Source organism: Vigna radiata, unplaced genomic scaffold, assembly GCF_000741045.1.
Source record: "Vigna radiata var. radiata cultivar VC1973A unplaced genomic scaffold, Vradiata_ver6 scaffold_7, whole genome shotgun sequence".
NCBI lineage: Eukaryota > Viridiplantae > Streptophyta > Magnoliopsida > Fabales > Fabaceae > Vigna > Vigna radiata.
In genome coordinates this window covers 2331907-2352848 of record NW_014543262.1, presented here as the reverse complement: position 1 = coordinate 2352848, position 20942 = coordinate 2331907, and the positions used below count along the sequence as shown (strand labels likewise).

General features: G+C 38.5%; 1 protein-coding gene across 1 annotated transcript in view; it reads left to right on the top strand.

Moving 5' to 3' along the window:
* The window catches only part of LOC106753901 (protein RRP6-like 2), a 51513-nt gene that overhangs the window by 11286 nt on the left and 19285 nt on the right, over positions 1 to 20942 (top strand). Inside the window, exons 2-7 of the mRNA XM_014635777.2 lie at positions 3901 to 4059; positions 5797 to 5955; positions 6034 to 6117; positions 8360 to 8439; positions 8584 to 8634; positions 14568 to 14676. Coding sequence (XP_014491263.1) covers positions 3901 to 4059; positions 5797 to 5955; positions 6034 to 6117; positions 8360 to 8439; positions 8584 to 8634; positions 14568 to 14676 — 642 coding nt within the window. The remainder of the gene's footprint in view (positions 1 to 3900; positions 4060 to 5796; positions 5956 to 6033; positions 6118 to 8359; positions 8440 to 8583; positions 8635 to 14567; positions 14677 to 20942) is intronic.

Genomic DNA, 20942 nt, shown 5'->3' with positions numbered 1-20942 from the left:
CGAGTGGTCAATGTTTCCATGGAGGGGACCTCATGACTAGTTAGAAGTTGATCTCTGAGATGATCAAAATCGGGATGTAGGGCACGAAGGATCAATACCATGTAATATTTTTCCAGTTTCTTTTGGATATCCTTTAATGGGTCCGCTTCTAAAAACATCCTCAGTTCTTCGATGGTGGATTGGGCTTCAGCCATAAAGGACNCCATATCATGGTTTGTCATTTTAAGAGATGCAAGCTTGTTCGCAGTGTCATAGAGACGTTGAATATCGTTGGCATAAATGCTTTGAGCTTTCTTCCAAAAGGACTGACAAGTTTTGAAAGCCCTCAGAGATATAAGAAGGTTGGGTTCCACTGATTGCCATAATAGGGCACACAACTGGAAATCTACTTGTTTCCACTTATCAACATTTTCAGTAGGCACATGACTTCCATCTTGCTCTAGGTGGTCATAAAGCCCTTGGCCAAGGAACCACATTTCAACGGCAGCAGACCATGATAGATAATTTTTTCCATTTAGCTTCTCGGAGGTAATTGATGGACTTCCGGAGAAGGAAAGAGCACTACCAGATGCCATCTCTGAAGATGACAAATCGTACCAGTGAGAAACAAGAAAAACCCTAAGGGTTTAGACAAACGAGACTGTGACAGTGGCTGGCGACGGAGGATGGCCGACAGTAGTGAGCGGTGGCGGGCGGCGAACTATGGCGCCGTACAGATGCTACGAGACAGAAACCAGAGCGGGATCGACTTGTCAGATACCAACTTGAGAATTAAGCTGTAAAATAATTCTAGAGGGCTTGATTGATCCCTCTCATAATCTTCTATTTATAATATTAAATTGATACAAGAGTACATGATAATTAGAGTAACCTAGACACAATATAAACATGATCATTAGAGTAACCTAGACACAATATAATCATGATCATTAGAGTAACCTAGACACAATATAATCATGATAATTAGAGTAACCTAGACACAATATAATCATGATAATTAGAGTAACCTAGACACAATATAATCATGATAATTAGAGTAACCCTAGACACAATATAATCATGATAATTAGAGTAACCCTAAACACAATATAATCATGATAAATAGGATAAATATCCTAACTGTATGTAAACTGAAAAATAAAGAATAATACCTAAAATTAAATAATATTCATAGTGAAGAATCAAATATATAACAAAGAGATGGGTTTTGAACTTGTTGGTGAGGAGTCAATGGACGACATCTAGAACTAGGCAAAGGCATAGTCAAGTTAAACAAAGGAGTAGTAAGGAGCATAAGTTGCATTATAGAGGAAGAGGCCATAGTTTCTAGGCTAAAATAAACACATCAGAGAGTGACTAAGAATGAATACAAAATTCATAGGATTTATTAATCTGGACCCTTGATATTTTCTTGTTGTAATGTCCTCTCTCGCTATTATTGGTTGTGAAGTGCGTTGCTTTGCCCTCAATACCTAGGTGTGATTTGACTTCCATTGGAGGAGTGGTAGGGTCAATGTGAATGTGGTGTTATCGCACATGATTAATAATGTCCAAATTTAGATGAAGTCCCTAAAGCAACTTAACTTGTGGCTTAAAAGACTTAAAGAAAATTGAAAAGCGGTGGTTGAGCAATTCTTATGGATAGAGAGATGAATTTAGGAATTACAAGTTCTAAATTATCGCTTGTGTATTGTTTGATGTCAAATCTATCCAGAGAGATGGTCACTAAAGTCTTTGAAGGGAAGAAAGCTTTTTGGTGGCTTAAGTTCCACAAAAATGTCTTTTCTCACATTTTGGTCACAAAACCCGACTTTAGAAGCTCATTGGTTCTACCTTGACAATTCTAACAACAATCCCATTGGTCAAATTATTTTTGTGTGGGTTAAGTTAGATCAAAACCAAATTCTAAGATAGTATCAGTGTGTATTTACTTCTATTTTGGGGATTGCCATAATTGCAACCTCAAGAGTGGTGGTTTAGTTTTACATCAACTAGTGATATAACTAGAATATAGTATATAAGTGATGTGAAAACCTCACTATAAAAGCAAGTTTTGTGGGATTGAATTAGATCTAGACCCAAGTTCTAAGATGGTGCTAATCAATTTGTACTAGGGGATCAATCTTGGAGTTGTAGGTACATGTAATTGATGCAAATCGAGTTGAGGAATGGAAATGAAATGGTTGGTTGCACATGGAGGGAAGACTGGAAAATATGTGTAAGACATTGGAATCTTTGAGTTAGAATCGAGATAACAAAGATGCATTGTGATCGTTGGCAACTACGATGGAACAAGAGATACAATAAATTCCTTTAAAAATAGACTTGAATCCAAATTCAATCTCACAAGACTAGCTTGTAAGTGGATGTTTGGATTCACTTATATACTATACTTTGGCCATGTCTCTAGTCAATATGAGATCGTCAACACACCTTCTCAATTAAAGATGTTGGAAGTCCCACATCGACTAGAGATAAGGTCAATTTATAGTATATAAGTGGGGTGCAGACCTCATCTTACAAGCCGGTTTTGTGGGGTTGAGTTAGGCTTAAAGTCCACTTCTCACATGGTATCAGAGCCAGGTTAGAGCCTATCCTAGCGATATTTGTTGGGCATATTGTTCCACCCGCTATTGGGCCGTTATCAGACCACCCATTAATATCTAGTCTCACACTCGAGATGTATATATCTCGGCGTGAGGGGTGTGTGTTGGAAGTCCCACATCGACTAGAGATAAGGTCAATTTATAATATATAAGTGGGGTGCAGACCTCACCTTACAAGCCGGTTTTGTGGGGTTGAGTTAGACCTGAAACTCACTTCTAACAAAAGAATTGAACATCTTGAGTGTAGGACTAGTATTTGTTGGAGATTTGATAGCGAGTGACAAAATATACCTAACAAACTGATAGGATATAGGTTGATCGGTTATAATGGGTTTAGGATAGAAGGAAGAGGAAATGAGAGGGCAGTTAGGAGGAAAGAGTTATTTGACAGTTAGTTAGTTAGTGAGAAAGGGAAGAGAAACTTTATAAATAGGGAGTGAGTTCTGTACAGGGGGATTATTGAGTTTTTGTATTCTTTGAGTAAAGACAGGACATTGGCCTGTGGAGGGGGGTTAGGCTCCTGGTTACTGGTTGTACATGACATTTGTTGATGTGAATACATACATTCATTCTTTTCTTACCATTTGGGTGCAATTGTGTGAGTGTGTGCTGTGAGACAGTTAGGTTTCATACCCAGAAACCTAACACAAACCATGCTAAGGTAGGCTCTAATATCATTTTAGAAAATGAATTTTAAACTTAAATTAATCTTACAAAATTGGTATTTAACGTGAGGAGTGCACTTACTTATATGTTATAATTTAGCCATATTTTTAGTCAATGCGGAATCTCCAAAAGAATGGATATGCAGAGGTACTGGAGTTTGGAAAATTTTAAATTGGAGGTACACTATGGAGCAACACAATTTTCTTGTATAGCATTTGGGATCAGAGCTAGTTGCCTATGATTTGAAAACGATAACCTACAAAACAATGGACCAAGAAGGCTAGTGAAGTGTCGGAGACAGCAGTCACCTAGATGTAGGCTGCCAAGGGTAGGAACTATGGTAGAGACATGGATATTATAGCGTGTCTATGCCCCACATTTCTTAATTCTGGACAAATGCTCTTTTTCTTAAAAATCAACTCATAAATCGTGTAGAAAGCTTCTCATTCAACCATTCTATTACATTTCCATATCTTCTGCTATAGAGTCACCAATGCTTTTTCTCTTTACTTTTATTAGGTCAATTAGATTTGTACCCAATTTGTGTGACAATGACAATCTTAATAATGTATAGAATTCTTATTAATCTATCTTAATTATGTTCTGTAATAATTAAATTATGTTTCAGGAGAAATTCTCTGTTTTGGATTTTGTTGATAAAGAAAATATTGAGGATATTTTGCCAATAAAGCCTCTGTCAATAGAATGCACCCCTTTCAAGCTTGTAGAGGAAGTCAAAGGATTGAAGGAGTTGGCTGCTACGCTGTCTACAGTTAATGAATTTGCGGTATACCATAAATGCTGTTCATTATATTTTACTATAAAGCTTCCTTCATTTGTACTACTAGGTTCTTTCTTTTTGTGGCTTCACTATACATTTCTTTTAAAGCTTGTTTACTATTCATTAGCCGCACCATGTTATAACAACAAATTATTGTCTATAATATGTGCAGCTGCAATGGTTCATAAGTTATAGTTTGTGCATTCATTTAAATCTTGTTATTTAGCTGCACAAATCTTAATACATATCTCGATATATGGATATTTATTCCTTTGTTTTTGTTTCTGTTCCAATTTCACTTATGTGTGTATCGAACAGTTCTTTACTGGCAATAACAAACTCAACACCCTTGACATGCGTTAGAAATCTATATGTAAATTGTACTAATAGTTGTGCTCTTCCAAGTGCAGTATCACTAGTGTGATTATTATTTAATTTGTGTACCTTCCCTTCTTTTTCACGGATATTGTTTGGGCTTAGTATAGGCTACTTAACGACAGTAGTATTTCAAAGTCAATTGTCCTTTCCTCTAACTGCTATTGAAGTTGTTTTTGATATTGCTTTGAGTAAGTAGTCATTGTTGTGGTGATGCTCAATAAATTGCATATATTAGTTGTATCACTTGAACTATGTAAGGAAATAAATTATTTTATTGATAATAATCACTTCGATTACATTCTCATCATCTCTATTTGTAATAACCAAATCCTTTAAAAGGAGAGAAGAAATGTTTAAATGAATAGAAAAATTCTAAAGCTTTCATACTAAACTTTGAAAAAGAAATCACCAAATGAAGACATAAGTAAGAGAACCCGTTTGGCAAAAGAACAAAAATAAATTCTAGATCGACTCAAATAGGAGCCAAATGAGATGTCAAAACCCCTTGGAATGGGCTCAAGAGGTCTTGATGACCCTGTCTGTGACAGTCTACACACGTCGTCATTGGTGTTGGCACGTGGCAGGGTATGGCAATTCTCTTGACAATGCAACTTTCGACATTGTGATAGTTGGAGTGGGACACCTTTTTGGTATACTACTAAACTCTACGAAGGTGGCAAACAACAACAGGGGGCTCCCAAGATCGGGAACTCTGATGCTTGGACTTTGTAAGGAAATAAAATGTTATTTTTGTTGATAACAATCACTCCAATTGCATTCTCATCATCTCTATTCGTAATAACTAAATCCTCTAAAATAAGGAAATAAATTTATGTTGAAAGGAAGACAAAAATTCTAAGATTTTTTCTTAATAACTGCAGAGATATTGAGAATATTTTTATTGCAATAAGCTACTGTTTACAACAATGTATCAGGTGCTTATTTTGTTTTGGAATGTGTACAAACCTTCAAAGCAAGTCTTAAGCTAGCCATTCAAGCTTACTAACATATGCCATATGTGGAAAATATAATATACCTTTTCTTTTTTTCTGAAGTTTAGCTTATGGCAGATGTTGGGTTGTTAAGGTTAAGATAGTGTGTGCTCAAGTTGTATAACCTATATGAGTAATTTTTCTACTTTCATTTATGTTTCCCTCCTTGTGATTTATTTGTTTTGGTAGCTGTTTTTTTGGTATGTTTTGATCTTTTTTTTATCTATATTGCAATTTGTTATTGCGTTCTGAACACTGTTTGTTTTTAATGCATTCAATTTAATTATAGTCTGTATTCTTCCTCTGTGATACTTCTCTTGTTCGTTTGTTCATTATATTCTTTTGATTTTTTTTCTTATCTTGGAATGTTAAGGTGGATTTGGAACATAATCATTATCGGTCATTCCAAGGTTTGACTTGCTTAATGCAAATCTCAACCAGGACTGAAGATTTTGTTATAGACACTTTGAAGGTTCGTAATCATGTTGGACCATACCTGAGGGAAGTCTTCAAGGACCCTACCAAGAAGAAGGTCAAATTCACGTGACTGATGTTTCTTTAATTCATACAACTTGCTTTTTTTTGTTGACTTTATTTATGGCTAAAATAGGTCATGCATGGAGCAGATCGTGATATTTTGTGGCTGCAACGGGATTTTGGCATTTATGTCTGTAATATGTTTGATACTGGCCAGGTTTGTTTGTTCTAAGGATGTTCAGTATTGAAATTATTTTTCTTGTTTAATGAAGGAAATGAAATTGTATGTTGAGTTATATAATTGTTGCCGCATTTTTTCTTATATTAAATAGTTTCTCTAGCTATTTGATACTGGCTCTGCATGTATGAGGCATTTAATAAATATTTGCAGAAGTAATTTCTGTTTTACCTGGTGAATTTGGCATGTAAACTGTTGTTGTTTTGCAAACCATCCCAAAAGCGTAAGTTGTTAAGTGAAAGCACTTGAATTGTTTTTTATATCTTGAAATTGTCATCCAAGCAAGGTTAGCTTCATAAATAATACTTGCAAATTGTGTCAAATGTTGGATGAGTTTGTTTCCTTAGAGTAATAAGGTGATTGTTTTGCTGTGGCCTTGGAGAAAGAAACTGGAAATAAGCCCTTTCCTTGAGATCTATGTCAGCTTTGCTTTTATTTAGCCTTTTACTTGCTTGTATGATCTAATGGCTGAGTTTCTGAACCTTATTATAGAGTTCCTTTTGAAATGGCAGTTTAATGAATGTACTGAGTAGACATGTCAAAGTGAGCCAACCCGGCTCACACATATTGACTCACCACATATCTGGTTAAAAATGAATGAGCCTAACGTAGTTCACTTTATGGTGAGCCAGAAATTTTATAACTCGGTTCAATCCATCACGGGTTGGTAGATTAAGTAGGTTGGTTCACTAATCCATGTAAAAAATAACAAAATAATTTTTTATTTTTAAATATTCATATTTGTAAGTTATTCTGTAAAAGTAGGTTTCAATTTATTTCAATGAGTTTCTTGAATAATTTATAAAAAAATATAGAATAATGTTTGTCTATTTTTTCTAGTTACCATTTTTTTCCCTTCCCAATCAAAAGGGTTGTTGTAGTGATTTTAATCAATATGCTAATGCTAATGCAAATTACCAAAGACATTATTGTGTGAACTTAACTTGGTTCTGGAAAAGAAAAATACATTTAGAGAGAACTTCTAAAAATACGTTATTATTTCTTAAAATATTTTATCAATCACAAACAAACATAGACTCTTTTTTTCTCCTCTGCCACACTCCAAATTTTCTAACACATTCACGTTTTGCCAATTAATTCCCGTAGTTCCACACTTTTCACCTTCACAGTGTTTGCAAATTGTTGATTGAATGTGAGTAGCTCTTCCTGCGAACCAAACACTTATCCTAAAATATGTTTCTATTATTACAATAGACGCAATGTGTAAATAATGTTATCTTCAAAAGTTTGCAACCTGAACTCCACACACAAGTCATATGAACGAACCTGAAAAAGAGAAAGGTACCTGGATGGGAGAGGAAGGTTGTGGTGAAGAAAAAAGATGGAGAGGCTGGCAAGGAGATGAATAATGGAGGAGCAGCAACGCCAACAAGCACTAATGCAGAGGAGCATGACACGATGCCACAGACATGGAGGAGAACCGACGTGACACTGCAGATGCAGAGGAGCACTAACACCGACGAGCAGCAGACATGAAGCACACAAATCACAAATTGTTTGAAACTGCTGAAATGTTTGATCTGTGTGGTGTGTATGAAATGAATCAGAGGCAAGACAAGTTAGGGCTCACTTTGAAGCAGTCTGCGACCCTGGGTTCTTCTTGTCTTCAAACAGAGAGAGGGAAATTAAATTAATTATGTTAGTTAGTTTACCTATTTAATTCTAAGTTTTTGGTTTTTTAATATAGGTGGGTTGTGGGTCAGCTCACTATAACCCGGCTTGAACCCGCGTAACCTGTGAGTTAAGTGAACTGAATCCATTTTGACTCATAATTGAAAAAAAAAATATTCTCAAGTGAACTGAATCCATTTTGACTCATAATTGGAAAAAAAAAAATTCCCAACCTGGCTCGGCTTAAATCCATGATGAGCTAGGTTAGTTAATGGGTTTTGGCTCACTTTGACATGTCTAGTTCTGAGACATGTTTCTAGGATTTATATTATACTCATGCTACCCCTGTATGTTTGCAAGATTTAAATTTGCCATAACCCTGAAAACATTTCAGTGCTATGCTTTTCATGCATCTATATGTATCTACTCTTTGACATGATGAAATGACAGAACAAACTTTTGAGTTTTATTGCTTCTGACCATCCCTGTCATAACCCAAGTTCATTGGTCGCATGGTGGGAATTCATTGTATGATGTTCTCTTCTTTTTGTCAAACGGGACTAATGTATATTTTAATTTTGTTACTCAGGCTTCTAGAGTGTTAAAAATGGAGAGATACAGTTTGCAACATCTTTTGCAACACTTCTGTGGGATTACTGCAAACAAGGAGTATGTTGTCTTTACTTTTTGGAATTAACCCCTTCTTTTTAAGTGTCTTCTTAACTCTTAACACATTTTATAATTTCCCGTGGAATAACTATTCCTTTTATTCGTACCAACACTCTGGAAGGTTGACTAGTCGACTCCTTGCAGATACCAGAATGCAGATTGGAGATTACGCCCTCTTCCTGATGTGATGCTGAGGTGCAACTGTTTTAAACTTATCACGTTGATTCTTCCCATGGTTTAGGTTTTGACCTGCTTTTGGATGTGTATTAGTTTAATTTATTATCCAATAATAAACAAAGGGTATGTGATCCAGGTTTTGGGGGACACGGATCTAATAAGTTATCTTGTTCTCTGTACTCAGTTGGGGATTATCTGTAGTTGATGTTAGACCGAGAGTTTGGAATTTATATGATCGCGTTGACATAAGTTTCATAATGAAGCTTTTAGTCATTAGTTACTACCCACAAAACTCAAGGATTCAGTGAGCTTAGTGACTCAGACAAGAGCACCAATGAGCTAACTGTTGATCTTTCTTTTTTTAAAAGATGTGACTAGAAGTGTCATGCACATGGGGGGAATCACTTCCTAGAAATTTTCCCTATGAATTTTCCTTCGAAGTACCTGGGTGCTTAGTAACAAGGGAATAATGGGATGTGGAGAACATGCATTAGGATTATAAATATATTCAATGGACGAGGAGATATTCATAATTATGTAATCATAAAGGGATAAAACTCATTTTCCATAGGGAAAGGCAATTCAACATAGATCAATAGAAATGACTTTGATTATAGGGAATCAACCTGGACAAAGTCGGTGACTCATCTAGGTTCAATCTGCACAAATGTCTAACTATCCCTTCTTGGGAGGTGCACTCCAATACTGTGAAGTGTCCTGCAGCACATGTCCTGAAGTCTGCTTGCTTGTCTAATCTGTAGCACCCCTAAGTCTAATTTCCACGCCGCGGCCTTGACCGTTCCATCTAGAGTAGAGTGTCACAAAATGAATGTTAGAGGAAAATTCAAACTGGATTTTGGAAACTCAAGCCGGTAACTGAAACTTGGCTATTGGAAATATATCAATCCACCACTAAAGCAAATATATTTTATTGATGTTTACTTTTTGTAATTTAATATAAACCTGCTCATGTGACTATACTATTAACTCACTGGTTTTAAACCAGTATCTTGTCTGATTTAATAACTGGTCTGCTTTTAAAAAACTCGTATTAAGTGTTAGTTGTTAAGAGAAGTGTTGTGGAAGTCTTTGGAAAGGGAACTTGTTTGTGACTTCGTGTACAAGACTTGTATAGATGTGGTAACTACCTTGAGTTTTTACTTCAATGTTTTGGATGTGCGTAACAATGATATATATAAAAGATTATCCCTAAATGCATCACTTCTGCTGATTATATATCTCTGAATTTGATTGAGGATTCAAGGGAAAGGTTAGGTTTAGGGTTGAATTTTGGAGACATATTGGAATCAAAGGCTTTTACTCGAGTGGTTAAGAATAAGACAGAGTACATGCATTGCAAATATAGCAAGAAATAAGAGGAAAATAGCTTGGGATGTAAATCTTGGAGATTAAGAATGATGGGAAATTTAATGAAATCAAACACAGGATATAGGCTGAGTGTTTAAAATGGAGAAAGGCATCCAAGGTTATTTGTGACCATTGAAAAGAGACAAATCAAGAAGGCATAAGATGAATTTCATTTGTTTAGACCACATTGTGTTGGAGGTTCCTCCCTTAAGCATGACAACCCTCCGAGTCTCTTTTCCTTTGACACTGCCAATAGAGATGTTTTCTCTCCCTAAGATTTCTATCTTGGTTAGGTCACATTCATGGTTCAGACCATGTAAAAATTTAAAGATTCTTCCTCTTTCAACAACTTTAACATGTGGGGCAGCATTTGTTTTTTTTATCTTCATATGTTGGTACTGATCTAGTTTTATCCACAGCCCATTCAAAGTTTCGTGATGTTTTCATAGAGAGAACCTTGTTTGGTGTGAAACTAATAGGTTTCTGAGTATGAAACCTATCTAAACACAACACTAACACACACCAAACAATCTAGAAAGATAGCAAAACAAAGTATTCTGTATTGATCTCTTCCGTTTGTACAACCCAAAACCTTCAATGGAGCCTAATTCCCCCTCCACAGGATAAAAGAGTCTTGTCTATACGAGGAATGTTCAAAAACTCCCCTTTACAAAGAATACCCCAGCTCTTTATGAGAGCTCTTTTCCTGCCCCCTAACTGTTAAAATAGTTAGGCTTCATTAACTCTCCTTACCTCCTCATTCCCTCTTCTCTTTCTCTCATAGACTCTCCATATCCTATCATTACCCACTGCCTGATTATCATCCTTGTCCTCAAGGTTGAAGTCTAGATATTGTTCTTGGATAGTCAAGGCATCTTCCCAAGTTGCTCCTTCCTTCCCCCCTTCTTGCCATTCAATCAAAACTTGCTATGTTGTCTCCTCACCTTGTTGTTTTTGCAAGAGGCCAAAATGTTTGTCTCTCCGCTTGCAATTTTGTCTCCACCTGCTTAGCTCCCACTACCACTTTCAATTGAGAAACATTGAATATTGGATGTATTCTTGCTATGTCTAGCAGCTACAACATAAAAGCCACCTTCCTTACCTACTGTAACACTCTAAAAGGCCCAAAATATCTAGCGGATTGTTTGGGGTTATTGACATGGAGGTCTGTCTATGGGGCCTAATCTTTAGATACACCCAATCATTGACCTTAATCGTTGTTGGTTTCCGTTTATGATTTGCATACTTAGTCATCAAATCTTGTGCCCTTGCTAGATGGAACTTGAGCTGCTTGAGTGCCCCATCTCTTGTCTGAAGTTCATGGGCTACAACTTCTACTGCGGTTTCTCCTGGTGTGAAACGAGTGAGGGTAGGATGAGCTCTTCCATACACTATCTCAAATGGGCTACACTTAGCTGCCCCCTGGTAACTGGTATTATACCAGTACTCAGCCCAAGGAAGGATGGAACTCTAGCTCCTGGGTTGCTCTAAACAGAAACACCGCAAATAACCCTTCAAAACCCTATTCAGAACCTTTGTCTAGCTGTTCTACTCAGGGTGGTACGAGGTGCTCATTTGCAACTGCCTCCCGTGCAACCTAAAAACTCCTTCCAGAATAAATTCAGAAATAGTGGATCGCGGTCACTGACTATCGACACTGGCATCCCATGCAACCTAATCACTAAGCAAAAACCTATGCTATTGTTTGAGCTATGTAAGGGTGTTTGAGGGGAATAAAGTGTCCATATTTGCTCAAACGATCGACTACCACCAATATTGCATCATGACCCTGCGATTTAAGCAGTCTGACTATGAAATCCATACTCAACTCTTCCCAAGTGGCTTGCGGTATGGGCAAAGGCTGCAACAATCCTTGAGGAGAAGATGCCAAATATTTGTGTTGCTGGCAAACCAAACAATTGGTCACGAAATCAGTGAAAAATTTCTTCATCCCTACCCAGTACAAGGACTGAGCCACCTTGCGATATGTCTTGCATACTCCTGAATGTCCCCCAGTGTTTGTCGTATGAAACTCTGCTATGATCTTGGGGATCCATGTTGATTTGGCTGACAACACCAGCCTCCCCTTGTAGTGCAGCCTGTCATTCTCCATAATAAACACAAGGTGTGAATTAGGATCTGTTTTTATGTCCTCCATCACCTTTTTGAGAGCCACATCCTCATCAACTTCCCTCAAAATCTCCTGGAAATTCTGCCAGTAAGGCCTCGTTATCACCCTCGTCTTGTTTTCCTCGTCTCCCCTGTCTTTCCCCTTTTGCGATAGAGCATGAGCCACCCTTTTGGTCATCCCAGATTTGTACACAATGTCAAAATCATACCCCAGAAGCTTTGCTATCCAATTTTGCTAGTTCTGAGTAGTGATTCTTTTGCCCTAACAGATATAGGAGTCTCCTCTGGTCAGTGTGTACTATGAATTTCTTACCGAGGAGATAGGGTCTCCAGTGTTGGATGGCCATTACCAAAGCCACGAGTTCTTTTTCATAAATGGACTTGCTCAACGATCCCTTCAATAGTGCTTTACTGAAGAACGTAATAGGTCTTTTATTCTGAGTGAGGACGACTCCCACTCCCACTCCCACCCTGATGCATTGCATTCAATGTGAAATTGTTGATTGAAATCTGGTAGAGCTAACACTGACACTGTAGTTATAGCTTCCTTCAACCTTGCTGTTGGAAGTTCCACGTCGACTAGAGATAAGGTCAATTTATAATATATAAGTGAGGTGCAAACCTCACCTTACAAGCCGGTTTTGTGGGGTTGAGTTAGGCTTAAAACCCACTTTCTAATATGGTATCAGAGCCATGTTAGAGCCTATCCTAGTGAGTTCTAAGTGGGTATTTCTGTTTCCACCCGTTGTCGGGCCGCTATCGGACCACCCAGTTTCTACTATCACGCACGAGATGTCTATACCTCGACGTGAAGGGGGTGTGTTGGAAGTCCCACATCGACTAGAGATAAGGTCAATTTATAATATATAAGTAAGGTGCAAATCTCATCTTACAAGCCGGTTTTGTGGGGTTGAGTTAGGCTTAAAGCCCACTTTCTAATACTTGCCATGGCTGCACTTGCTTGGGCCGACCAAATAAATTGCCCCTTCTTCAGCAAATCTGTCAAAGGTCACGCTATCTTCCCATAATCCTACACAAATTGCCTATAATACCCAGTGATACCTCCTCTTCTTCTAAAATGCAGGTCAGACTAATTGATAGGTTTCTGAGTATGAAACCTATCTAAACACAACACTAATGCACACCAAACAATCAAGAAAGATATCAAAACAAAGTATTATGTATTAATCTCTTCAGTCTGTACAACCCAAAACCTCCAAGGGAGCTTAATTCCCCCTCCATAGGATAAAAGAGTCCTGCCTATACAATGAATGTTCAAAAACTCCCCTTTACAAAGAATACCCCAGCTCTTTATAAGAGCTCTTTTCCCGCCCCCTAACAGTTAAAACAGTTAGGCTTCATTAACTCTCCTTACCTTCTCATTATCTCATCTCTTTCTCTCATAGACTCTTCATATCCTATCAGAAACACCTTGCTTTAAATGTCATATCAAACAGAAAAATCCTTTTCCAAAAGGTGTTATTTAAGTCACCCCAAATTTCTTTAGCAGAAGAATAAAACATATAATTTTGAATTATCTTGGGAACCCTTGAATGCCACATTCAAGTCGTGATAAGTGAATCTTCATTAGCTAGCACAAATCTCAAAATTAGGTTCATTTAACCTCGGTCCTCCACCATCAATGTGGTATTATCTTGACCATCCTTTTAGAATCCTCTGAATGTTCCGGCTGTATCACAAATAATTTTGGTGTCAAATTGGTAGGAGTCCACTACATTTGGATCCATAGGAGTAAATTTAGCCTTAACCATTGAGAAAATAAAAAAGCAATCTGCAAAGGGAAAAAGGAAATGTTTGCAAGGGACTAAAAGACTCAAATCTAGTGAAAAATGGAGTTGAACAAAGATGACACCATCCCTTGGGGATGGACTTAGGGGGTTTCTGGAAGCCTATATGTGGCAGCAGTGGTGATGGGTGGGTGTGGTTGGAATAGGGTGCTTGGGCTACATCTGCTGACACTAATGTGGCGTGTGGTTTTTTTAAGGTGACGCGACTACCAACATTGTGATCTCTAGTGTGAGACGCACCTTTTTATCCTACCACTGTCTTCAAGGATGGTGGCTGCGGGAACAATAGTGAGCCTAAGATCTGGAGCTGTGATACCAACTTGAATAGTGAAAGGGAATACAGAAATATTTTTTAGTAATTATAATCATGCTAATTACATTCTCAACCTCTATTTGTGACAATCATATTCTCTTTAAAAAAGAAATATAAAAAAAGAAGTGAAATATGAATGAATATGTACATTCTAGAGACATTTTCCTACTTACTGGGGAGATAGTAGGGTATTCTTATCCTAATAATTCCCTACTTATAAAATTATCTGTAGTTTTTCTGCTAATCACATTCCATCTTATGTGATATTGACTTGTATGTTAAGCTTGTGATTTTTATAACTAGAATCTAATGAACTATTTTTCTGATTATAGATATGGCAGAGAGGATACACATTATCTGCTCTATATATATGATTTAATGAGGATCAAATTGTTTACATTGTCTAAGGAGTCTGAAGGTTGTGATAATCCTCTACTGGAGGTAAGTTGATACCAACCAACTAATTGACCATGTAATCTATCATTAGTTTATATGATTATAAGATGCTCCTTTTGCCCTTGGTTTATTTGGTCCGAAATATTTTAACTTTCAAGCTTACTTAAACTAACTAGTCATTATTTCAATCATAGATAGTTGAAAAACAAGCATTAAAGGGAAATTATCCAAAGCTAAACTAGTTAATATATTTCAATCTTAGATAGTCGGAAAGGGAGCATTAAAAAGGAATAATCTGAATATTATTGCTTGGTTAGGAATACAATCATGATTCTACTTATGTAAGGTTGGTGATACCCAATAATAAAACTAAATAATTAAAGACACTCAATCTTTGTTCTAAATTAGTGCTAATTGGCAGACAAATATTCGGTCATGTTAAGAAATAGATTTTAAGTCTAACTTGATCCTACAAAATCGGCTTATAAGGTGAGGTTTGCACATACATATATCTCATGAAATTATTTTATCCCTAGTTGACGTGGGATTTTCAATACACCCCTCGCGTTGAGGTATATACAATCTCAAGCCTGGAACTAAACATTAATGGATGGTTCGATAGTGAGTCGAAAAAAATTCAAACTTGGGCTCATCCAACACGGGTTAGTGGGTTAAACGGATTGATTCACTGACTCACTTAATGGAGGCAGTGTTGTCAGTTGGGAGTTGGTCTATGTAATTAGGCCAATCAGTTCCTTGGAGGAGAGGATGATAATTTTGTAGATTGAGCTTTAGCTCTTTGTGAAGGGAAAACCCTTGGAGGAGAGAGTGCTCTCCTATTTTGTGTTATTTTCAGTCTTTTGAATAAAAAATATTACTCTTCTTTCTCTTTTTAATTATGGGTTCCTAATAATTGGTCCGGCTTGCTGGATCAAGGAGGGAAAGCATGGAAGGAAGCTACAATACTTTGGAGAGGGGGACCGGTAAATTGGATAAAAGAATGGCAGCATGATGAGGACTTAGGAAAGAGACGAGGAAAGGTTTCACTTGAGAACTAAACTGTAAAATAATTCTAGAGGGCTTGATTGATCCCTTTCATAATGTTTTATTTATAAGAATAAATTGATACAAGAGTACATGATAAATAGGGTAACCCAAGACACAATATAATCATGATAAATAAAGTAACCCTTGACACAATATAATCATGATAAATAGGATAAATATCCTAACACTCCCCCTCAAGCTGGAGCATACAAATTGTATGTACCAATCATGGAACAAATAAACTCAATCAGAGGACCCCTTAATGACTTGGTCAACACATCTGCGAGTTGATCGTTTTATCCAACAAACTCAATACAAATTTCTTTAGTCAACAACTTTTCACGAACAAAATGACAATCAATTCCTATATGTTTAGTCCTCTCGTGAAACACTAGAGTTGATGCAATGTGGACAACAGCTTGATTATCGCAATACATCTTCATAGTATGGATGTCATAGAAGTTAAGCTCTTGAAGGAATTGTTTCGCCCATATAAGTTCACATGTTAGTGATACCATTGTCCTATACTCGGCTTCAGTTGTTGATCGAGCTACTACATTTTGTTTCTTACTTTTCTATGAAATAATGTTTCCTCCCCAAAAAACACAATATCCTGTAATAGACTGTCTATTAATAGGCGAATTTGTCCAATCTACATCACAATACCCAGAGACCGGAATGCTTTCTTTATCTTCATATAACAATCCTTGTTCGGGAGCCTTTTTGACATATCTTAGAATGCGAATGAGAGCATTCCAATGGTCAACACTTTGAGCCCGCATGAACTGACTAACCACTCAAACTGAAAATGTCTACACAAGTCTCTTTCAGTTGAGATATTCCAACAACATCATTTCCTGTGATGACAATATCATCACATCAACATATACTATTAAGTAAACACATTTCCCAAGAGAAGAATACAATAAAAAATCAAATAGTCTACTTCACTGCATTTTAGCCCAAATATTTGAACAATGGAGCTACATTTTCCAAACCAATCACGTGGTGATTGTTTGAGGCCATATAGAGATCAATGCAATTTGCATACCATAACAGACGCCCCCTGAGCAACAAACCTAGGAGGTTGCTCCATATAAACTTCTTTCTCAAGATCACCATGTAGGAAGGCATTCTTGTTATCCAATTGATGAAGTGGCCAATAACGAATGACTACATGGCAAAGAAGACTACATGGCAAAGAAGAGGTGAATAGTAGTGTTAGGAAGTTACGTGTATATGAGAGGAGAAAGAGAAGTAATTAGAAGTTAGTTAGCCTAACTGCGATAACAGTTAGGAAAGGCAGGATGGGTAGTATAAAAGGGTGAATAATTGAATAAAGAGGCAGTTAGTTGTTTTGTGAGCTGTACAGGACGCGTGACTCCTGTAAGGGGGAGGTTAAGCTCTCTAGCTGTATCCAGGCATTGTATTCGTGTTTGTGGATAATACAACGAGAGTTATATAGAAGTTTCTGGTGTGTTTAGTGTGCGTTACCTTAGGTTCTTGAATTAGGAACCTAACATTTGGTCCGACCTGCCGGATCAAGAGAGGGGTTGACGAAGATGGAGAGCAAAATGGACGGAAGGGTGGAGACCCTTGAAATTACTGTAGAAGGGATTAAGGCGGAAACCACTGCGATACGACGGGACATGCAGCAGATGATGCGACTCATGGGAGGAGGAGCGAACAATCAAGATGGAGGGTCTGACGGAAGCAGTAATTCAGTGAACGATAATCAACAGAAACGTGATCAAGGTAGCTTCCAACAGAATTGGCAGAACGGGTGGACCTACCGGCGTTTGAGGGAATGGAGCCGCACAGTTGGATTAATCGGGCAGAACGTTTCTTCGACATCTAGAAGGTAGCGGAGGAGGACAAGGTGGAACTTGCCTACATTAGCATGGAAGGTAATGCGAGTTATTGGTTTAAGGTTTGGAAAGATAAAGCAACCGATCGTTCGTGGACTGGTTTGAAGTTGGCATTGTTGAATCGGTTTGGAGGAGGTTTTAGCGGAACCGTGTTCGATCAGATGGCGACGCTACGACAGGAGGGAATGGTGGAGGAATACGTTAGAAATTTCGAAATCTTGCTGGGCCAAACCCATGGATTGGCGGAAGAGTTAGTATTGGGGTTTTTTCTCGCAGGTTTACGAGAGGACGTTAAGGGACAGGTTCGTATCCAAGACCCCAAGAATTCATGGTGGCGGTGAGAAGTGGAGGATGCAATGTTCAAAGCGCGGGGAGGGGTGTGGAATGGCTTTTGGCCGAACACCACGAGTTCGCGGATTTCGTCGGCGGTCGTTCGAGGAGATGTCGGTCGATCATTGGTGAATCGGCCGGGGGGGACGGAGATTAGTGGTGTGAACAGGCGAGAAGGGGGGACAACAACAGGTAATGGGGGGGGGGGGGGGAAGTACCTTCGGAGGTGGTGATAATAGAGCGCGAGCGGTGCGCAACTTACCTTACCCCGAATATCTGAAGAGGAGAGAAGAAGGACGCTGTTTCCGGTGTGGGGGTCCTTTTGCGCCGGGCCATCGTTGTTCCGAAAGGAGCTTGAGAGTGTTGTTGTTGGCGGAGGATGAGGAGGACGCCGACGATGATGAAACTGATCAAGAAGTTAAACCGATGGAATTATCTGCATGTTCAACGGGGGGTTTAGCTCAACCTCGAACAATGAAGGTGAAGGGGAAGATCGGAGACCGGGAGGTGTTGGTCCTCATTATAGTGGGGCCAGCCACAATTTTATTAGTCGGAGGTTGGCGGAGGAGTTGGAACTAACCATTACAGATACGGTCCNGTATACTGTAAGTCTGGGGGATGGACAGAGAAAGATAACGAGGGGTTGCTGTGAGAGAGTCGTCGTTGTTCTGGGAGAGGCGGAGGTTGAAGAGAAGTTCCATCTCTGAGTTAGGTGGAGTCGATGCTATATTGGGGGTGGAATGGTTAGAAAAATTGGGTGAAGTGGTGTTAAATTGGAGGGCAATGACCATGGGGTATTGCACGGGGGGTAAAAGGGTGGTGATACAAGGAGATCCTGCTCTAACCCGACAGTTGGTGGAGCCACACGCTTTGTTGAAAATGACAGATGCTGAGTCATGGCTGATTATTTGGGAGTTGGGCCGAGTGGAGAGTGAGCTGGACCGGGAAGAAGACCTGGATTTGACAGAAGCACAGAGGGCAGAGATGGGGACGCTTCTGCAGAAGCACTACCGTGTTTTTCGAGAAGTGCAGGGGTTACCATCGACTCGAGACTTGGTGCACCGGATACCATTAAAAGAAGGAGAAAACCCAGTGAATGTCCGCCCCTATCGTTACCCACATCTGTTAAAAGGCGAGATCGAGAGGCAAGTGGCTGACATGCTGCGAGCGGGAATAATACGGCCCAGTTCGAGTCCATATTCCAGTCCGGTGATACTGGTACAGAAGAAAGATAAAAGCTGGCGTTTTTGTGTGGACTATCGGGCGTTAAACCGGGCGACTATTCTGAACAAATTTCCCATCCCTGTCATCGAAGAGCTCCTGGATGAGTTGAGAGGGGCTGCATATTTTTCGAAGATTGACCTTAAAGCGGCTATCACTAGATCAGAATGGGGAAAGAGGACATACACAAAACGGCATTTACGACTCACCAAGGCCACTACGAGTTCCTCGTGACGCCCTTCGGTCTCACAAATGCACCGTCAATGTTCCAGAATGTGATGAATGAACTGTTACAAAGGTACTTACGAAAATTTGTATTGGTCTTCTTCGATGATATTTTAGTTTACAATGCCAGCTGGGAGGAGCACCTTGGACATGTAAATCTGGTGTTGGAAGTATTAGAAGGAGGTGACTGGATAGCTAATAAAAAGAAATGTGAGTTTGGGAAAAAGAAGATAGCGTACTTGGGGCATCAAATTTCAGAAGCAGGAGTTGAAATGGATGGGACAAAGTTAAGGCCGTGGTAGAATGGGAAGAACCGAAGACTCTGAAAGCATTAAGGGGATTCCTGGGTTTAACGGGGTATTACAGGAGGTTTGTGAGGGGATATGGAAGAATAGCTAAGCCTTTGACGAAGTTGTTGAACAAAGGCAAATTTTAATGGTCAGAGCAAGCCAGTCACACCATGGCAGAACTGAAGAAGGCGGTCACTACTGCACCAGTTTTAACTTTGCCTGATTTTAATCAGGAGTTCCACGTTGAATGCGATGCTTCAGGAGGGGGAATAGGAGTTGTACTCACTCAAAGCAAGAAACCCATTGCGTTTTTTAGCAAAGCACTATCTGAGACTTCCATGAACAAATCGGTATACGTAAAAGAGTTAATGGCGTTGGTGTTGGCCATCCAACACTGGCAACCTTATCTACTAGGGAGGAAGTTTGTGGTGCATACTGATCAACGCAGTTTAAAATATCTGTTGGAGCAAAGGATTACTACATACAGCCAACAAAACTGGATAGCCAAGTTGATGGGCTATGATTTTTAAATCATGTATAAGAAGGGGAGTTCCAATACAGTGGCTGATGCTTTATCAAGGAAGGAAGAAGGAGAAATGGAGGAGGCAGAGTTACGGGTGATGTCTAGGTCCTATTGGCAAGATTTTCAGGAGGTATTAAAGGAGGTGGAAAGAGATGAGACTTTGAAAAAGATAATAGCTGGCATTAAAAGGGATCCCGAATGCCATGCGGCGTATACTCTAGAAAATGACCGACTGCACTACAAGGGGAGACTTGTAATATCCGAAACATCTACCTGGATTCCCAAACTATTGGGGTAGGGGGATTTCTCATAAGATGAGAATTTGAATTTCTCAAGAGATGAGAATTTGAATTTCTCATGAGATGAGAATTTGAATTTCTCATGAGATGAGAATTTGAATTACTCATGAGATGAGAATTTGAATTACTCATGAGATGAGAATTTGAATTTCTCATGAGATGAGAATTTGAATTTATCATGAGATGAGAATTTGAATTTCTCATGAGATGAGAATTTGAATTTCTCATGAGATGAGAATTTGAATTTCTCATGAGGTGAGAATTTGAATTTCTCATCAGATGAGAATTTGAATTTCTCATGAGATGAGAATTTGAATTACTCATGAGAATTTGAAATTCTCATAAGATGAGAATTTGAATTTTTCATGAGATGAGAATTTGAAATTCTCATGACATGAGATTTTGAATTTCTCATGAGATGAGAATTTGAATCTCTCATGAGATGAGAATTTGAATTTCTCTTGAAATGAGAATTTCAACTTCTCATGGGAATTTGAATTTCTCATGA